The sequence below is a fragment of the Pleurodeles waltl genome, chromosome 12 (assembly GCF_031143425.1).
Source record: "Pleurodeles waltl isolate 20211129_DDA chromosome 12, aPleWal1.hap1.20221129, whole genome shotgun sequence".
NCBI classification, from domain to species: Eukaryota; Metazoa; Chordata; class Amphibia; order Caudata; family Salamandridae; genus Pleurodeles; species Pleurodeles waltl.
Genome location: NC_090451.1, coordinates 215,619,822 through 215,638,240, shown reverse-complemented (window position 1 = coordinate 215,638,240; position 18,419 = coordinate 215,619,822). Strand labels below are relative to the sequence as shown.

At 46.2% G+C, this 18,419-nt stretch overlaps 1 protein-coding gene across 1 annotated transcript in view; it reads right to left on the bottom strand.

The window, feature by feature from the left end:
- Positions 1-1,329: 1,329 nt before the first annotated feature.
- Positions 1,330-18,419, bottom strand: part of SPIRE2 (spire type actin nucleation factor 2) — a 273,533-nt gene continuing 256,443 nt past the window's right edge. Inside the window, exon 15 of the mRNA XM_069216797.1 lies at positions 1,330-1,435. Within this exon, the coding sequence (XP_069072898.1) occupies positions 1,426-1,435 (10 nt within the window). The 3' untranslated portion in view covers positions 1,330-1,425. The remainder of the gene's footprint in view (positions 1,436-18,419) is intronic.

Genomic DNA, 18,419 nt, shown 5'->3' with positions numbered 1-18,419 from the left:
TTTATGCTAATCCTGCAAAGCGCCGGACTGGCATACAAAAATTCTGACGCTAATCCCCTAACTACCACCATGGTGCACCGTATTTTAAATATGACACACACATGGTGGCGTTGGGGGGGTGCTAAGGGGTGCAAGAAAAGTGGCGCAGCACTATGTGTAGCACCACTTTTTAAAAATATGCCCATAGTTCTGTTTTTTTGCAGCAGGCATATTAAACCTCTATGCTACTTTATGTTGAGTCAAAGCTGCCACTAGGCAAAACTCTCCCTGCCAGGAACATTAATCACAAGAGGTATCTTGACATTTTAATTGTTTCTTAAAGGCTAAACGCACAAGGAACTTTTCAGCAGGTGCTATTAAATCACAAGTTTTGGACGTTATTACTACACACAACGCCCCCCGGAGGTCAGCGCCCGGTGCGGTAGCCCCGCCCAAAAGCCGGCCCTGTGTGACATCACACCTGCACCTCTTCTGACGCAAACATAGAGTCAGTGTAGGGTGACCAGACGTCCAGGTTTTCCCCTGACAGTCCCTGTTTTTTAGAGGACTGTCCTGGAGTCCCGATGCTTCTGTTAATTCATTTAAACAAATGTCCCGGTTTTTGGGGGAAAGGTCAGATCATTACATAAAGGTCAAATTATATGTGGAAGCATAAGTTAAAGGTATGCTCTCCTTTAAGAGATGCCTACAAAGTATGAAATAAAGTAATTTATCTGTAACTGTCAGGCAACACAGTCCCATGTCTGGTCCCAGCAGAGAGAGGGAGTGGGGAGCAGCGAGAGGTGGGTGGGGGTTGGTTGGGTATGCATGGTGGGAGGTCAAGCCATAGCTAATTTTATATGTGTAGTCTTGTAAATGTGTGTGTGTGTGTGTAGGCACACATTCACAAAGCTACGCAAAAGAACGGGACATGCCAGGTATAAAAGTGAGTATAAAGTCTTTATTACTTCTTTTATGTCTCACCTGTCCCGGTTTTAGCTCCTCAAAATCTGGTCACCCTAAGTCAGTGCCGCATACCGATGTATGATCCAATCTGGTTCCTGGGAACATTTAAGAGAGTAGGAATCTGCAGGTAGATAAAGTATCTACCAGAAAGATCGTTAATTATGTAAAATGTTCTTATTTACAAAACAAATTATTTTGTTATCCACAAGTCTGCAGCATCCTGTGTAATATCCTTTCAGCTTTCCTTGCACAGTCCACTCTTCCTTCAGTTTCTGATTTGGTCACCTTGTCCCCCCACCACTGACTTGAGCTTGGAATACGGCGGCAGATAGACTTTTTCATAGGCTGGGAGAAGCCATGTGCTTTAGTGACACTTGTGTCTGGCTTGCAGATATGCACTGCTGTGCAGCTCAGTGATTTTTCCAAGTTTTTGCGTTATGGGTCTGCTTAGCTTCCTCCTTTATGTGATATTCACTTCAGTCAGAGTACCCTGCAGAAGGATAAAAACCAATTAGACATAGGTTAACATCTTTCAGCACTGGATAGTATAATTTGCAGCACTGGCATGTTATCGTGTCTGCTGCATTAATAACATATTTGAGCATTACTGATCAAGGATAGGTGTCCAGTCACGATCGACTATGTTTAAGGGTCCCTCACTTATAAACCTTTCAATGCCATAACAAAGCTAGTTAGTGCAATATAAATGTGAACATCATACATATGCAGAATAATGTATTAAGGACGTTCATGGACAGGACAAGCAGGTGACAAGCCTAAGTGTGGTTAATGTGATACTATTGCAACATTTGAGTGTTTGGATCCAGTATGTGGGTCAGGGATCTGAACAGGCAAAGCTGGCCGAAACTCAAAGGGATAGTGAGGGGTGGCTCTATGGAGTTACTGCAGTGGCCACGGTGGAGGGACCCGGACTACTGCAGTTGTGGCGGTCCAATCGCCATATTACGACCATGGAGTAGCCGCTACGGTCCGACCACCAACACCACCATGTTGTCGACAGCCTGGCGATCTCAGCGGTTGTAATCCACCAGAGTGGCGCTGCAAGCAGCGCTGCCTGGGGATTACGACTCCCCATTCCGCCAGCCTTTTCATGGCGGTTAGACTGCCATGGAAAGGCTGGCAAAATGGGGGTGTCAGGGGGCCCCTGGACTGCTCACGCACTTGGCATGGGCAGTGCAGGGTCCTCCATGGACAGCCCTGTCGCGGTTTCTACTGCCCGAATTACGGGCAGTGGAAAGCGTGGCGGGTGCTGCTGCTGCACCCGCCTCACTGCCTAACTGCTCCCAGCTCGATTACGAGCCAGCGTGAGTGTTAAGGCCCTGTGTTCCGCTGGCTGGTGGGAACGCTGTTTCCGGCCTCTGGCCTAGTGTGAAACGTGTAATAGGGCCGGCGGTGTTATGGCCGCACTGGCTGTCAGATGATGGTACAAGTTTGGCAAATGGCCTCCGCACGCCCGCCATACTCATAATAAGGGCCCACATCTCTCTTAGGGCTCAAAGAAAGGTCTAGCAGCTACATTCCATGGCTAGGTGTTAGGCTATAACAAATTCTCAGGCCTTGGTAGCTGACAATGTGTGGATGAGGGTTTGTGAGTGTGTGGGAGGGCTGGCTGTGGAAACATGAGGAGATAGGTAAGGGGCTTTCTGGGCCAGCCATGGATCACTTTGGTCCTTTTAGGGTCTGCAGATAAAGAAGTAAGGCTGGGGCGTGTTGTGACCCTTGAAAGGACAGAAGCTCTGGTGTGAGGGTTTCACAGACTTGGTGCTGGCTAAATAGTCTGGGCACTTTCTGAGTGTATCTAAAGATCAACTGATGGTAATGGAAAGCCAGTGGCATGTTCTGACCTTAATGGCCACGGGAGGACCTTTCAGGCATGCTGAAATCTAGCTTGGAAACTTGCAGGGTTAGCTGAGGGCCTGTAATGGGGTGGTCAAGTTCTCTGGCTGCCCAGAGGATGATCTATGATTGTTGGCTGAGATTAACAGGCAAGGAGGATAAGTCAAGAGCCTGTGAGGGCAGCAGACGATGTGCGATATTAAGCTGAGGGCCAGCCTAAAAGCTCACAGAGGCTTACAATGCTGGCTGACAGACTACAAGTGAAGACAAAAGGGAAAAATGGCTTGCTTATGGATGTCAGAGGAATTCTGGTGCGTAACACAGATCCCAGCATGCGCACCTTGCACTAAAACTTGGGAATAGTCCCTACCACCACCATCCTTCCTACACACATTATTGGGGAGCATGAGACGAACCTCCAGTCTCCTACCCCCACACTTACCTACATACTTTGGGTTTGACACCTGACGCCTCTAGAGCGAGCCAGTGCCCCTCACTTGGCTTTTTTGCTGCCTGTTTTTTTCATCTGATCTGTGAGGTAAGTCTGCATCAATACATGTGATTTCCCATTCATTTCCTGCTCCAGTTTGAAAGCACTGTAGTTTGTGCCTTAGCACTTTGAAATTGTAGGCGCTGAGAATCTTCAGTGTGGTTGATTCAGCCTCTTTACAGGCTCCACCTTCGATCACCATCTTGCTATTCAGGTTTAGCCCCATTTCTTCCCTGCGCATGATCCATAGATAACAGTTTTTTCAGCATTTAGTTCTGTTTTCAACAAACAACGTTTAGACTCATTTTTTGCTCGCTCATTTTATATTTACTAAAACTGAATGTGAGAACTGTAATTCATGTGGTTCCAGACTTCGATCCACATCTTTTCAGAGATTGAAAAATCACTCCAATGCAAATGAAATACTTGTGTTACTGATGCAGTGCTTCTTGCCTACCAAACACATGTCCATGCATACTAATTCCAGACAGCACGATCTCCTTAGCAATTCTGTTGGAATGGTGCCTAGCAGTTTCTACAGTGTTCGCCAGCAAAGTTGGTCCCCCGCATGAGTCTATACTTGTCAGTCAGTCAAGTGTCACTGCTGCAGACTCCTGGATGTGGAATGCTCAATCTGTTTGTAACTCCTGAAGTTGTTTGTCTTTTTAGGGAAGGCACCTAACCCTGTTAAAATAAATCACTGTAGAAGGATTGTTTAAGTTCTGTACCAATTACACGTGAGCAGTGCTAGCTTTGGATCTCCCTAAACCCTTCCCTAAAGTCTGGACTGATTAATGTGAAAAATTTGATAAACACGTCCATTTGTGAGAGAGTGAGTCTGTGTGAGGGAGTACATCTCTCCCTCTGAGCAAGCAGTATGTAACTCTCTCTGCCCCAGCCTTACAAATCGTTCAAAGACAGTGGTGTATCCCATTTGTTTTTAAATAGCATTGGGGCCATGTGGGCGAGTGGGTATGCAAGTAAATACATGGATGCGTGAATGTGCCTGTGGGTGATGATGTCAGATGACTCGCTCATTGAGTTTTAACTTCCTGCCATAGAAGAGCCTCATTCTTGAACAATCACGACGGCCCTATTGCCATTAATAGGATGGGAAGTATTTATTTTTGTCATTACAATATTACTTTTGCTTAAAACCAATCTAATGCCTCTTATGTGGCCTTTTGAATCTTGAGGTCATAGGTCAGAGAGTCTGTGTAAGTGAGCGGGTAAGTAGGAGAGTGCATGGGTAAATGATCAAATGAGCCATGAGGAAGGAGGTGAATGAGTGATTAAGTGGGTGGGTACATCCATATGTTAGATGGTGATTGAAATACTTCAGTAAACAAACACCAATGATGGAGGAATGCAGAACCAATCAAATATTCGCCCCCAGTCACAGACCTGGGTTTAATCCATCAGTTCTTTTGCTCACCACATCACCCCAGTTTGGACCCAGACATATGCAAATCAGACTTGACCCTGTTCTCCATGGGAACAGTCCAGGCTGAACTGCCAGGTCAGGCCCTCCTTGGACTGGAAACAAGCATCCTAAGACCGGTTTCAGGGTACCACCCTTCATCAGCCAGGCTAGCTTGAATCCAGTGGTATAGTGAGCCCGGGACCCACGTCTGTGCATACCCGGTGCACTTAGGACAACAAAAGCAAACAAAAACAAATGATGGATGGAATGCAGAACCAATCAAACATTCGCCCATAAATTTTGCACAGATTTGTCTGAAAGTGGCATCCAAGCTTCTGCAGCAGATTAACAGATACCCCAACAGGCTCAGGACAAGTACACTGGTGGTTGTAATACAAGGGGCTTTTGAAAAACAAGTAATGTTTCACGGAGAGAGAACAGCCAAAATGGACATATCCTCAGAGGTGGCAGGGAATTCTCCGCGGTCCCTTTGGTGCACTAAAATAATCACATTTCTGATGGATACAACTACCTGTGGATTCCTCACCTCATGAATACTCCCATGGCGCCAGCATTCTACGGAAATCTTCTTACTAGTCTCTGCACGTCGACGAGGACGTCACTGTCTCGCACGCGACGCCGTCTGACGTCATACAGGCAATAAGAGGTCCTCGACGACGTGCGGACGTCAGTTCCCTTTTTTCCGTGCATTCGAAACGGTTATCTTCGAGGGAGCAACTGTTACTCTTGCGGTTACAGTGTATATCTTGCTGCGTACTCTTTCTCTGTGGAAATAATGTCGCAGAGAAAGTCTGGATTTAAGCCTTGTCGTGAGTGTGGAGGCAAGATGTCGGTGACGGATCCTCATTCCGATTGCCTTTGGTGTTTGAGCTCCGACCACGACGTCTCGACTTGTGATTCGTGTCAGCACATGAATCCGAAGGCCATTAAAGAACGCGAGGCGAAGCTGTTTATGGCCAAGTCAAAGGAGAAGCATCACAAGAAAAAGTCTTCTCCAAGACATCGGCGTCATCGAGACTCCCGGCGCCGTAGAGAATCTCGGCGTCATTCAAGGGAGGCTCGTTCCAGGTCTCCGGATCGGCGCCGGAGGACATGGGAGGTCAGCCCCACGGTGACGCCGCATCCTTCGACGCCGTTGCTCTCTCCGACGTCTCCAACTTCGCCTGGACAGGCGTCGGTGATTGAGGTATTGGAGCCTCAGGTGTTTTCTCCGGCGCAGACGCCGAGGCCGGCGTCGGGGTCGCCTCCGAGTCAGGCACCCCAGTATCCGGCTTTTCCCACCCCTGGAGCCGATAGTTCCGCATTCTTGAATGCGATGTATGCCATCTTCCAACAGATGGCTCCAGGGGGTGCTCCGGCTGGGCCTTTGGCCTTTTCTTTGGGTGATCCTGCGCCTCTTCGGCCGGCACCCTTTATGCCCTTTCTCCCGTTTGGGAACGTGGGCTCGGCGCCAGTGTCGGCGCCGGTGCCGCTCCGATGGCTTCGGAGGGATTGGCCCCAGGGATTTCCATCCCGTCGACGTCGAGATTTCGGCCTGTGACTCCGGTGGGTCCATCCGTTTCATCTGCTCTTCAGTCGGCGCCGAAGTTACCTGTGGCGCCGGATGCGGCGTCGGTGGCTTCGGAAGATCGGCGCCGATCTCCGACTTCGGCGGAGGTGTTGTCGACTCCGCGGATTGAGCAACGACTGCATTCAAGGATGCTCTCCGGGTACTAGAGGAGCAGGAGTACCAACGAGCCCTAGAGGAAGGAGAGCTAGAGGACTCGGGTGATGGGCTGCGTGGACTGGAGTCGGCCAGTGGGCTGGACACTTCCCCTGAGTGGGACCTTTCGTCCCCGGGGGAATATACCGAGGAAGCTGCTTCCTTTCATACAGTGGTACGGAAGGCAGCTAGTTTTTTGGACCTGCCTTTGCCGGTGGTGGAGGCGAAACAAAACCTTTTGACAGAGGTGTTGCATCCGGCCTCAGCCGCGGCGGAGCCTCTATTACCTTTTAATGACGCTCTGCTGGATCCGGTTTTAGAGGTGTGGAAGAAGCCGGCATCTTCCCCAGAAGTTCACAGAGCCGTGGCCAGGAGGTATCGGACGGCTCCAACTGATCCTGGTTTCCTATCTAGGCACCCTACGCCGGAGAGCTTGGTTGTGCAGGCCTCCTGTTCGTCCAAATCAGCGCCTGGTTCTTTCCCGACGGTGCCTGGGGACAGAGACTCAAAAAAGCTAGAGGCGCAGTCGAAGAAGATTTTTTCGTCCTGCAGTCTGGCGTTAAAAGCCACTAATGCGACCTGTATCCTGGGGAGGTATATTCATGCTCTGATGGATGACATCTCCTCTTCGTTTACAGAGCTTCCCCAGGGTCTTTTGGATCTTGTCTCTGATGCCCAGGCTGCTGCGACCCAAATTATCCAGACGGGACTGGATACCACCGACTCGGTAGCCAGAGCAATGGGCACAACTGTGGTGGAAAGGAGACAGGCCTGGCTACGTAACTCGGGCTTTTCGGCAGATGTACAGTCCACATTGTTGGATCTCCCGTTTGATGGGGACAAACTGTTTGGGGCTAAGGCTGATTCGGCCTTGGAACGTTTTAAGGAGAGCAGGGCCACGGCTAAGTCGTTGGGACTCCAAGCTCCTTCTTCCACGGCCTCTTCCAGATTCTTCAGGAGGTTTCGTGGATTTGGGCGTGGCTCTTCCTCCTCTTCCTTTCGGGGAAGATATCAGCAACCTGCCTCTTCCCACCCCTATAGATCTTTTAGGGGGAGGGGTAGGGTCCGCACCAGGGGAGCCTCTCAGCAGCACTCTGCCTCTTCCTCATCCTCTGGCGGGGTGCAGCAGGGGAAGCAGCCTTAGGCTTCCACCATTTCCCACTCACTCCTCTCCTGTAGGGGGAAGATTACAGCATTTTCTCACCAAATGGGAGACTGTTACGTCGGACACTTGGGTTCTCAGTGTTGTGGGAAAAGGCTACACCCTTCCCTTTCGGGAGTTTCCGCCCCTCATCCCGCCCCGCCCTTCGTATTGTTCACAAGAACACCTCCTGTTGCTAGAACAGGAGGTGGAAGTCCTCCTTTTAAAGGGCACGGTGGAGTTGGTCCCGGAGCAGGAAAGGGGTCAAGGAGTTTACTCAAGGTATTTCCTGATTCCCAAGAAGGATGGTCGTTTGAGACCAATTCTGGACCTGAGGATCTTGAATTGGTTCCTCAAGCAGGAAAAGTTCAAGATGCTGACCCTAGCACAGGTGCTTTTGGCGTTGAACATGGAAGACTGGATGGTGTCTGTCGACTTGCAGGATGCTTACTTTCATATCCCGATACTCAAGTCACACAGGAAGTATCTCCGGTTTGTGGTGGGATCGCAACACTACCAGTTTGCGGTCCTTCCGTTTGGTCTTACTTCAGCACCTCGAGTCTTCACGAAGGTGATGTCGGTGGTTGCGGCAGAGCTCAGAAGGAAGGGGATAGCAGTATTCCCTTACTTGGACGATTGGTTGATCAAAGCCAAGTCCCCGGAGCTTGTGTTGCGTCATCTGCAGTCAACAACCCAGTTGTTGTTCGACCTGGGCTTTTCGGTGAACGAGCCCAAATCTCACCTGGAGCCCTCTCAGCGCCTCCTGTTCATAGGGGCAGTACTGGATACGACATTGGGTCGGGCCTTTCCTCCGCCTCAGCGGATTCAAGATATTCAGGATTTGGTTCCAATGTTTCGAAACGGAGCGGTAGTTCCAGTCCTCAAGGTCCTTCGTCTGCTCGGTCTTTTTGCCTCCTGCATTCTGTTGGTCACGCATGCTCGCTGGCACATGAGGGCTCTTCAGTGGTGCCTCCGAAGGCAGTGGTCTCAACACAGAGGGGATCTAGAGGGTACTGTCAAGATCTCCAGAGATGCTGCTGTGGATTTGAAGTGGTGGATTGCAAGCAACAATCTTTCACAAGGAAAACCGTTCCAGCAGTCGCCACCAGTGGCCACAGTCATAACGGATGCTTCCACTCTAGGGTGGGGAGCTCATCTGGGGGATCTGGAGATCAAAGGTCTTTGGTCTCCAGAGGAACAGATTTTTCACATCAATCTGTTAGAGTTACGGGCTGTACGTCTGGCTCTCAAGGCCTTCCTCCCTTCCCTTCGTGGTCAGTCGGTACAGGTCCTAACTGACAATACTACCACGATGTGGTACATAAACAAGCAGGGAGGAGTGGGGTCGTACCTTCTCTGCAGAGAAGCTCTTCGACTATGGTCCTGGGCAAAGGACCATCGGATTTGCTTGATAGCAAACCATCTGGCCGGAGTCTTGAACGTGCGTGCGGACAGTCTCAGTCGCCACTTCTCGGCAGACCACGAGTGGGGTCTCCATCCAGATCAAGTCCGTTTAATCTTCCAGAAGTGGGGGTTTCCTCGGGTAGATCTGTTCGCCACTCGAGAGAACGCGCATTGTCCGTTGTTCTGCAGCCTTCAGTATCCGATGCAGGAAGCATTGGGGGACGCGTTTCAAATGACCTGGTGTGGCCAGTTGCTTTACGCGTTTCCTCCCATACCCTTGATTCCTCGAGTATTGAGGAAGATTCGCCAAGACCGGGCTCTAGTAATCGTAATAGCTCCGGATTGGCCAAGGAGGGTGTGGTACTCCGACCTTCTCCAACTCTCAACGTGCCCGCCGCTCCGTCTCCCTTTCAGGGCAGACCTCCTCTCGCAGTCGCAGGGGCAGGTTCTACACCCCAACCTCCAGAGTCTGCACCTACATGCCTGGAGATTGAACGGGGCAACCTGAGTTCCTTCTCTCTCCCGCCTGAGGTAGTGGATGTTATATTAGCGGCCAGGCGACACTCCACTAAATCTATCTACGCTAATAGGTGGTCTAAATTTGTTGCGTGGTGTGGAGAGAGGCAGATTGATCCTTTACAAGCTCATCTATCGGACGTTTTGTCTTTTGCTCTATCTCTGGCGCAGAAAGGTTGTGCAGTGGCTACCATTAAAGGTTATTTATCGGCCTTGTCAGCCTTCATATGTCTTCCAGACCAACCATCTTTATTTAAATCCCCTATTGTTATCAGATTCTTGAAAGGTCTTCTAAATCAATATCCTCCAAAGCCATTCGTTATGCCGCAATGGGATTTGTCCTTAGTCCTGACTTTCCTTATGGGGTCCCCTTTTGAACCTATGCATTCTTGCCCCTTAAGGTATTTGTTTTTAAAAACAGTCTTCCTGATAGCTATAACATCAGCAAGGAGAGTGAGTGAGTTGCAGGCCTTATCAGTAAAACCCCCTTATACAACTTTTTATGGGGATAAGGTGGTGTTGAGGACCAAGGCTGCTTTCCTCCCGAAGGTTGTTTCACCCTTCCATTTGGCTCAGGCAATTACTTTGTCCACGTTCTATCCTCCGCCTCATCCTTCCAAAGAGGAAGAAAGACTGCACCGTCTGGATCCAAAGAGAGCGTTGAGCTTCTTTATCAATAGAACAAAGGATTTCAGGCTGGAGGATCAGCTGTTTATTGGATACGTGGGCAAGAGGAGAGGAAAGGCAGTCCACAAGAGAACACTATCCAGGTGGGTTGTTCTTTGCATTAAAATATGTTACTCTTTGGCAAAGAAGGATCCTCCTGAGGGCATTAGAGCTCATTCCACCAGAGCTAAGTCGGCCACTTCGGCCTTAGCCAGAGGTGTTCCTGTGGTCGACATCTGCAAGGCCGCAACTTGGTCGTCCCTTCACACTTTTGCAAAACATTACTGTTTAGATTCTGAGGTTAGAAGGGACGGCCATTTTGCACGGTCAGTGCTGCAGGATTTCTTGGTTTGACCATTTAGGCACCCACCGCCGGGCGTGGTACTGCTTTGGGACTCTATTCATGAGGTGAGGAATCCACAGGTAGTTGTATCCATCAGAAGAACGAGTTACTTACCTTCGGTAACGACTTTTCTGGTGGATACATTAGCTACCTGTGGATTCCTCACGGTCCCACCCGCCTCCCCGTTGCCTTTATGGTCTTGCCAAGTAATCCTTGAGTGCGCTCCTCTTGATCTTTGAGGGTGCAATAGATGTATATATATAATATATTTATATATATATATAGGTATATGTGTATATATCTTTATGTATATACTTGGTGTGTGTATATATTTTTAAAAGAAAGAGTTTTATATATATACATATATATATATGTACATAAAAAAGATTTACAGTTATTCATACAATGTGGTGTATTTTTACAATATAATGGATGTTGCTTTGTTCTTTCATTGCATTGCCTGGTTGTTCTCATGCACGTAAAAAATGATTGGTACTGACGTCCGCACGTCGTCGAGGACCTCTTATTGCCTGTATGACGTCAGACGGCGTCGCGTGCGAGACAGTGACGTCCTCGTCGACGTGCAGAGACTAGGAAGAAGATTTCCGTAGAATGCTGGCGCCATGGGAGTATTCATGAGGTGAGGAATCCACAGGTAGCTAATGTATCCACCAGAAAAGTCGTTACCGAAGGTAAGTAACTCGTTCGTTTGCGCCGCTGTGCAAAGAACACAAGCAGCATAATCATGGTAACAGTAAATTTTACGCATCTAACATGCAGTTGTGATGCTTTTATGATTTACTGACTCCTCAGTATGACATCGATTATGTGTCAAAATGAATGACGGTGTATCTCTGAGAAGTGCTATGCTCTTACTTGGGCAGGTGATGCAATTCTTAAACGAATTGATAAATGTATGAACCAGATTGATAAAGGTCCTACAGACCTCTCAGAAAATGGGATTTCTCAGAAAGTCGGGGCTTCTTTTTCAAAAGCAGCCATAAATCTGCACCGACATGGGTGAAGGTTTAGGATTCAGAAAACATTTATAGGTTACACTTGGAAATCTACACTGGTCGCAGCTTTGCTAGTGTAGTCATGGAACAATTTTGTGAATTCCTTTGCCTTACATATACATGGTTTTTGCCTGAGAAAAAAGAGTGTTTTTTCTCTCCAAGGAAATAATTTCCCTGGGAGGAACCTATTACCCTACAGCCCACCGAAATCAGGGGAGGGTGATTGTTCCCTTCCCACTGTGAAAAAGGAGCTTACTTGCTTTTTTGCGAGTGAGTCCTTTCACAAATGTGAACCCACCTTTTGTGAATTTCACACGTGTAAAATATGCTATTTGCACAACCGAGTTACACTAGCTTTGTGACTCATAGTGCTTGTTCTGAGTCAGCCTTATGTCAAGCTGACCAGAGATCAGACCACTCTTCCTCTGCCTACACCTAAGTTGTGTTGCAGTCACTTCCTTCACCCTCACCATCTTTCAGGAAGTATCTGCTGGGAAATATTTCTTCCATCTTCTTTGAAGGCCGGTTACCCTCTGGGTAATCATATTTCTTTGTATGGGAAATCTATGTCTTTCCCACATTCCCTTTTAATTAGGTTTTCGAAATATGTTGGTGAATATGTAGAAGTGCTTCCCAAAATTGCAACCCATAAGTAAGAAATGGGTGCACATGCTAAGGGCTTGTGAGACATCTTGGATTAGGGACGGATGCCAAATATAACGCCAAGAGGCTGAAGTACTACTGGTGCTTAATGCTGGTTTGCTGTTAAGGGGCATCATTTACTTCCAAGCAAAGAACTGTCTTCTGAAGCAGCAAGTATGTATTCTGGAGATAAAAGGTCCACAGTCACCACAGGTCCAATGATCTTTGTTAAATGTTAAGTACATTGACTAATCTGTGATGCTCTCTTGAGTTAGTTGCTTTGTCTGTGTTCCACAGGCGATCACTCATCCATATATAGTGCTGTGATGCCTAGAGGGGCCACAGAAATAAATATATCAATAATGTGAGTGGCTGCTCAAAGTGTATTGGGCACCACTATATTAGAAAATGTTGTATTGATGGCCTATGCAATCCCTGGGGAGAATTTTGAATGTGTTTAGAGGACATTTGGCAAATTAAGAATTTGCATCATTAACATGCTTTGCATGATGTTGAACAGGGGCATGCTGTTGGGACGTTACCAATAATCCTTGACGGTATCCAGAGAGAAGGAATGAAGAGCTATTGCTGTATGTCGTTTGCCTGGAACTCTATAGCAGCCTGTACGAGTCACAAGAAATGTATGAACAGCATTAGATATTTTACCCATTGCGTAGGTACCTCCAGTGTGATTCCAAACCTATCCTCAATCAGTTGAACTTAGGTCTTAGCGCAGGAGCACTAGGATGGCGCCTGAGAAATGAAAGAAAGTACCCGGGTAAGAGCAGTAACAACATATTACAATCACCTGGACAATGAAGGAGGAGCAGAATCTCTTTCACTGTGTAAGGGATCGCTGGAGCTCTGGCAGTGGGCTAGAGACAGGGAATTGGTCTGTCAGCATCAGCAGACTTTTCTCACTGAGTCACGGGTGACATCTTCATCCAGAGGTGTCCCACAGATTTTTCAGGGATTGGGTCTCCTCAAGATAGAACTTTTGCCACCATGGGAAAAAAATGTCACCTGTATTGGTCTTAGTAGTTTTTCTAGGAGAGACTTTTGGGATGCTTTGTCTCTGAAGTGAAACTGCATATTCCATTACTCCTTTTCTCCCTGCCATTGATGCGCATGGTGATTCACAAGATTCATTCTCACAAGGCTCCTGCAATTCTTATCAGTCTGGATTGGAATTGTCATCCATGGGATCCAGACCTTCTCAGCTTTCTACCTCTGTTGCCTCTCCTTTAGAAAGATTAATTTTGAGCTCGAAACAGAGGACAAATATTTATTCCCACTTTCAGGGTCTGCATGCCTGCAGCGTTAGAGGCTTGCTCTTTCACCATATTAGTCCCTTTGGGAGTTTTTGGCTGCCTTTTGGAAGCTCAGAGATCTTTGACTAAGGTAGTAAATTCTTGCAGGTAGGACGTCTTCACGTCTTGATGCTCTATTCGGTCTGCTGATCCTTTGCAGGTTCAGGCAATGTGCAGTTCAGCATTTTTAGGTGATGCAAGGACTTAATATTGGCACAGAAACTTTTTATATCGTTTAACCTTTGGAGGTTGGTAGGTCGGTGATAAAAGTATGAAATGTAGGTCACCAGTGGGCATGGTGCCTTGTTTATCAGCCAACACATCATTGCTAGTGGAACCACCTAACGCTGTCATAAATTATGTTCACTGCCGGTAAGTTAATGGGTAAGGAAAAAATTCCAAGTCCAGTCTGGCCTCTAGGAAGGAGTTCAATTAAGGAATCTTGTAGGAGCCATTCTATCCTTCAGAAACTTTACCAAAGGTAATTAACTTACTTTTCTGGCTTTCAGTGGTGCGTTCAATCAAACGATTTGGAAATTAAGCAAGATCCTTTATGTGCCTTTTCAGCACTGGAAAAAGAGAGACCTTGGAGAGAACAGTCCGTGATTTTTGGAAATGGATCACCAATACACATAAACCCCCAAAAGTCCACTGCATAAAAAGGTGAGAGGGTTTTGACTCCTTACTTTTAGTAAAAATTGGGGGGTTCTGCTGCAGTCATTATAGATGTGCGAAACTATGGAGAGAGAGGGAGAGAGTAGTCATCGTAAAACTGGTAACCAAAAAGGAAGTATTGAGAAGTATGGGACGCGCTCTGAATCACAGTAGCATCACGCTGGCACGGAAGCAAGGCCTTTTTGAAGATGGTAGAGCGCTCATGCTTAGTTTATTCCCCTGCCAGTTTACATGGGTCCCTTAATGAGAAGCCTGAAGTGTCCTACTGGTCCTGGATTTAGGTGAGACGTGACAGAGCCAATGGCTTGCAGCATTAAAGGGGAGAAATGGAATGGAGAGTGCATAATCTTTGTATAAAGTTTGTGATTTATAAGTTTTTTTTAAATTGCCCCCTGATCATTTTCACTCCACCTGCGTCCTCAAAGATCCATTCTAAAAAAACAGATATTGATGGGCTTTAATACTTTCTTTCCAGATATTTCTGGGGGAGTTAAAAAATTGAAGTAATTAACGAGGGAAGTAGCAATGCAGAGGCAAGTATGTGTAATGTGGTTCATGAAATTAGGGGGATGTTTTTTATGTATCACATTTTTTTTTGTTACTTACCAAACAAACATATTTCAAAAACAGCAAGTAGGTTAGTTTTACAATAGCTAGGAGCCTTCAAGGGTCGAACCATGGCAGTTATTAAGAACAATCCTTTCCCTGTATTACTGTATGCTGAAATCGCAGCTCAAGAACCTCCAAATATTGTTGGACACCTTCATAGATTTTATAGACCACTTGAACCTGGAAACTAATCTAACAAAATCTTTTATTATGGTTTATGGCACACAAAAATCCTAGGTCACGTTGTTTATCCATCAGGTACGCCTGCAGTAAGGACTCACATGTTTCCCATCTTAGAGTTTTGGGTTTCTAGCATATCTTTGAGCAGACAGTGATTTTTGCACTCAGTTGGGTTTTTATGGAACCTGGCACCCAACATAAGGAGTAAGCCAATTACTCTACCCTCCCTTTTTAGAAGTCTGTTACATGCATTGTATCCTGATCCTAATCTATGGCCCAGGAGTATGGTGTTATAAATAAGTTAGCACATGCAGCTCGAGAAAAATAAAGTCTGTGGGCACATTATGGATCTTCCTGCAAGTAGCCCAATTAATTTTTGTAACAAAATTGGCAGACTTTCTATTTTACTTAAGTCATTTGCATAAAAAATAATAGATGCTGGTTTAGAAATAGTTTAATGGACTACAGACAGTCTGAAAGGGATAGAGAGGAGCTCTCAGAACCTTACAATCAAGAATATGTTTTGATCCAAACATCCTCTGGGTTGGAGCCATATTTGGCATGGGAACCATTACACAGGATGTTCCTGACAGGATTTAGATTGGGGTTCATGAGATGTCAACTTTTCTTCCCCTTGAACCAGTATGATACAGCTGTTATTGTTACTTGTCATTATGATGAAAGGTTCTTGCTTCAAATTGTGTAATTTGTCATTTTTGTTTGTAAATTTTAGCAGCCATTACGAGTTTTTTTTTAAATTCCTATTCCTAATCGTTTAGATTTCACAAACTGTAAACACGCTTTGCTATACCTTCAATTGCTTAATTCTCCTGAGGTGTGCCGTAGTGTGTACTTTTCTCAGTAATGTCTTAATATATAGGAAAGCACTTATCTTCTGAGTTTTGGTTCGAGACCTCGTTCTTCTCATTGCTGATGTTTTTTTTATTTGTTATTGATGTAAATGCCCTGTTTTCTGATTGTTTTTTATTTGTTTTAGCATTTTATCTCACTGTTATTTAGGATTGTATGCATTTTTATGGTTATTTTGTTAATGATCAAATAAAGATATATTGATTAATTAAAGATCTAGTGCGTCGAAATCCATACCAAATTATAGTGCTAAACATTTTCCTGCCCTTATGTTAATGTTCTCCGTATTCCTTTTCAGGACAGACGATAGACATATTGCTCTGTAGCCGCAGAAGAGCACTTTTTTAAGGTGGAGCATAGCAGAGCGCAAGCGCTGCTTTTCTGATGTGTTGGTATGTATCACTACCACTTGTTCATGGGCTTGCCCTTCAAAAACCCTTTGATGACATTGGTAAATGGTTTATGTTTGTCCCTCCTTAGGGAGCTTTTGTTACCGCCTTGGCCATCGCCCCTGTTACATGGCTAATTGCACGTTTGCCGATAGGTTTGACTGCGAGCGAACTTCTTTTTCCTTTTGTGTGTCTCTTCACGCTGATGCTCACGGTGGCCGTGGCGCTGTGAATCGGCCTGCTTGTGTGAAACAGTTTTACTTTTCATTTTCAGTTTATGTGGCAAGAAAAGTGCGGTTAGGAGTTTACAACGCTAATAACTCTAATTCAAGCAAATGCAAGAAGCATTGCATTGCAAATGCTTTTTTTTTTTTGCCCCTACTAGACTGAGGCTAGACGGGCCTGGCTGTTACCAGTCTGTCTGAATCAGGACAGTTGAGGTTCACTATGCGGATCCTCAAAAGTGGTACTACAGGTTGGCTAGTTTTGCTTTGTCTAGATACCTGATGAATGCATGGAGAATCAGGTGCAGGCTATGCCAGACTGTTTGAATACATTTGTTAAGTCACTTCACTAGGTGTGGTTATTGCTTTCATGTGTATAATCAGCTGATAGATTTTATTATTGATTATATTTATTGTATTTTTATTGATAATGTGTGCGATTTTATGCCAGCAAATTCCTGTTCACACTTGTACCTACGCTTACACCTACTGCAGAGGGATTAGTATCACGAAGACTGGCTTATTGTGGTTTATATTGATGATGTGTGTGATTCTGTGCCAGCAAATTTACTACTAACTACTACTACTACTACTACTACTACTACTACTGCTCTGTAGTTTCAGGGATCTGTCATTTCCCCTTCATACAGAGTCAAGTATTTCCTTCTTCATCCATGCATCGTGAACTCAACCATGTTGGATTGCCTGTTTAAAAATGAACTACAGCCGCAGTCCTTGCAAAACTGGGCTTCCTTAAAACTCTTTGCTAAAACCTCACGTAGCCTCAAGGCTCTCTAGATGAGCACCCGCCCACTGGATAAAGCAGAGCTCTGCATACAATCCTAGGCAGAGGTGCTGAACTTCAGATAGTAGCTTCCACATTAAAGAGAGTCACAAACAGCTCACACAGGTGAAAAAGAAAGAAGCAATCTTTATTGTGGTTTGACATCCAGGAAGGGGCATTCTGGTGAGCGTGCACTCCGGTGCCAAAACACAAAGAGAACAGAAAAATAAATATGCACAAATACTTCTGCAAAAACAGTAGCTTGAGTAAAGCACATTGTGTCACCTTCGTCAGGGACCTTGCGCTGCATTTGTTGACTGCCGGGGCCGGGTTCTTGCTAGCAGCCCAGGGCGCGGTGAAGATGCAGTTTGTCTTTCTCGGGTGAAGTGACGCTGTTTCTGGGTCTTTGGCGCTGGCATGGGAACCAGCGTAGGATTCAGTGCAGATCACTCGATTCTGGCGAAGCTGCTTTGCCTTATTGTCTCTAGGTATATCAGGCACTGTACGTGTGCCAGTTCTTATTTATAGAGTTCATGCCACAGCGGACGAAACCCATTGACTGTCCAGTACAAGGTGTAATGCTCAGTATCGTACATGCAGCCGACCTTCCTGCCAAGATCATTCAGATTGTAGTTTCCTCACATCTATAGCATCTAGATCAACCTGACCTTCAGGTAGCCCCCTCGTAGTCTGCAGGGCAAACCATGCTGTGGCGGATGATGGGATGTATTCGTGCTCTGTGCTCACAGAAATGTCAACACAACACGCATTAATGTGCATGTTCTTCAGTGCCTTGTTATGACCCAACTCTTAAGGGTGGCATATGGAGGCGAGTGCAGAAACATGTTTAAATGTGGCACACAGGTATCATCAGCTGACGTCCTGGCACATATGGAAGGCTGTAGAAATTTGACTCGTACACAGGTGTGCTTGGTTACGTGGCATTTAAATGAGGCACATATGCTTGTGCATGGACATGACATTTATAGGCTGGTGACCCATTACTTTTTAATTGTGCAAACTACATTCTTTGCCCACACATGCACTCTTTCTAACACATGGCACGTACACAAAATGTTGCATTCAGGATTTGCTTATGTACCACTGCCTCGGCATGGCACATACGTAGAGATGTGGCACTGAGGAATGCAGCAGTACGTAAATATGAACTTTATACAGTCCTAACCTTAATAACTGGTACTCGTTGATTTA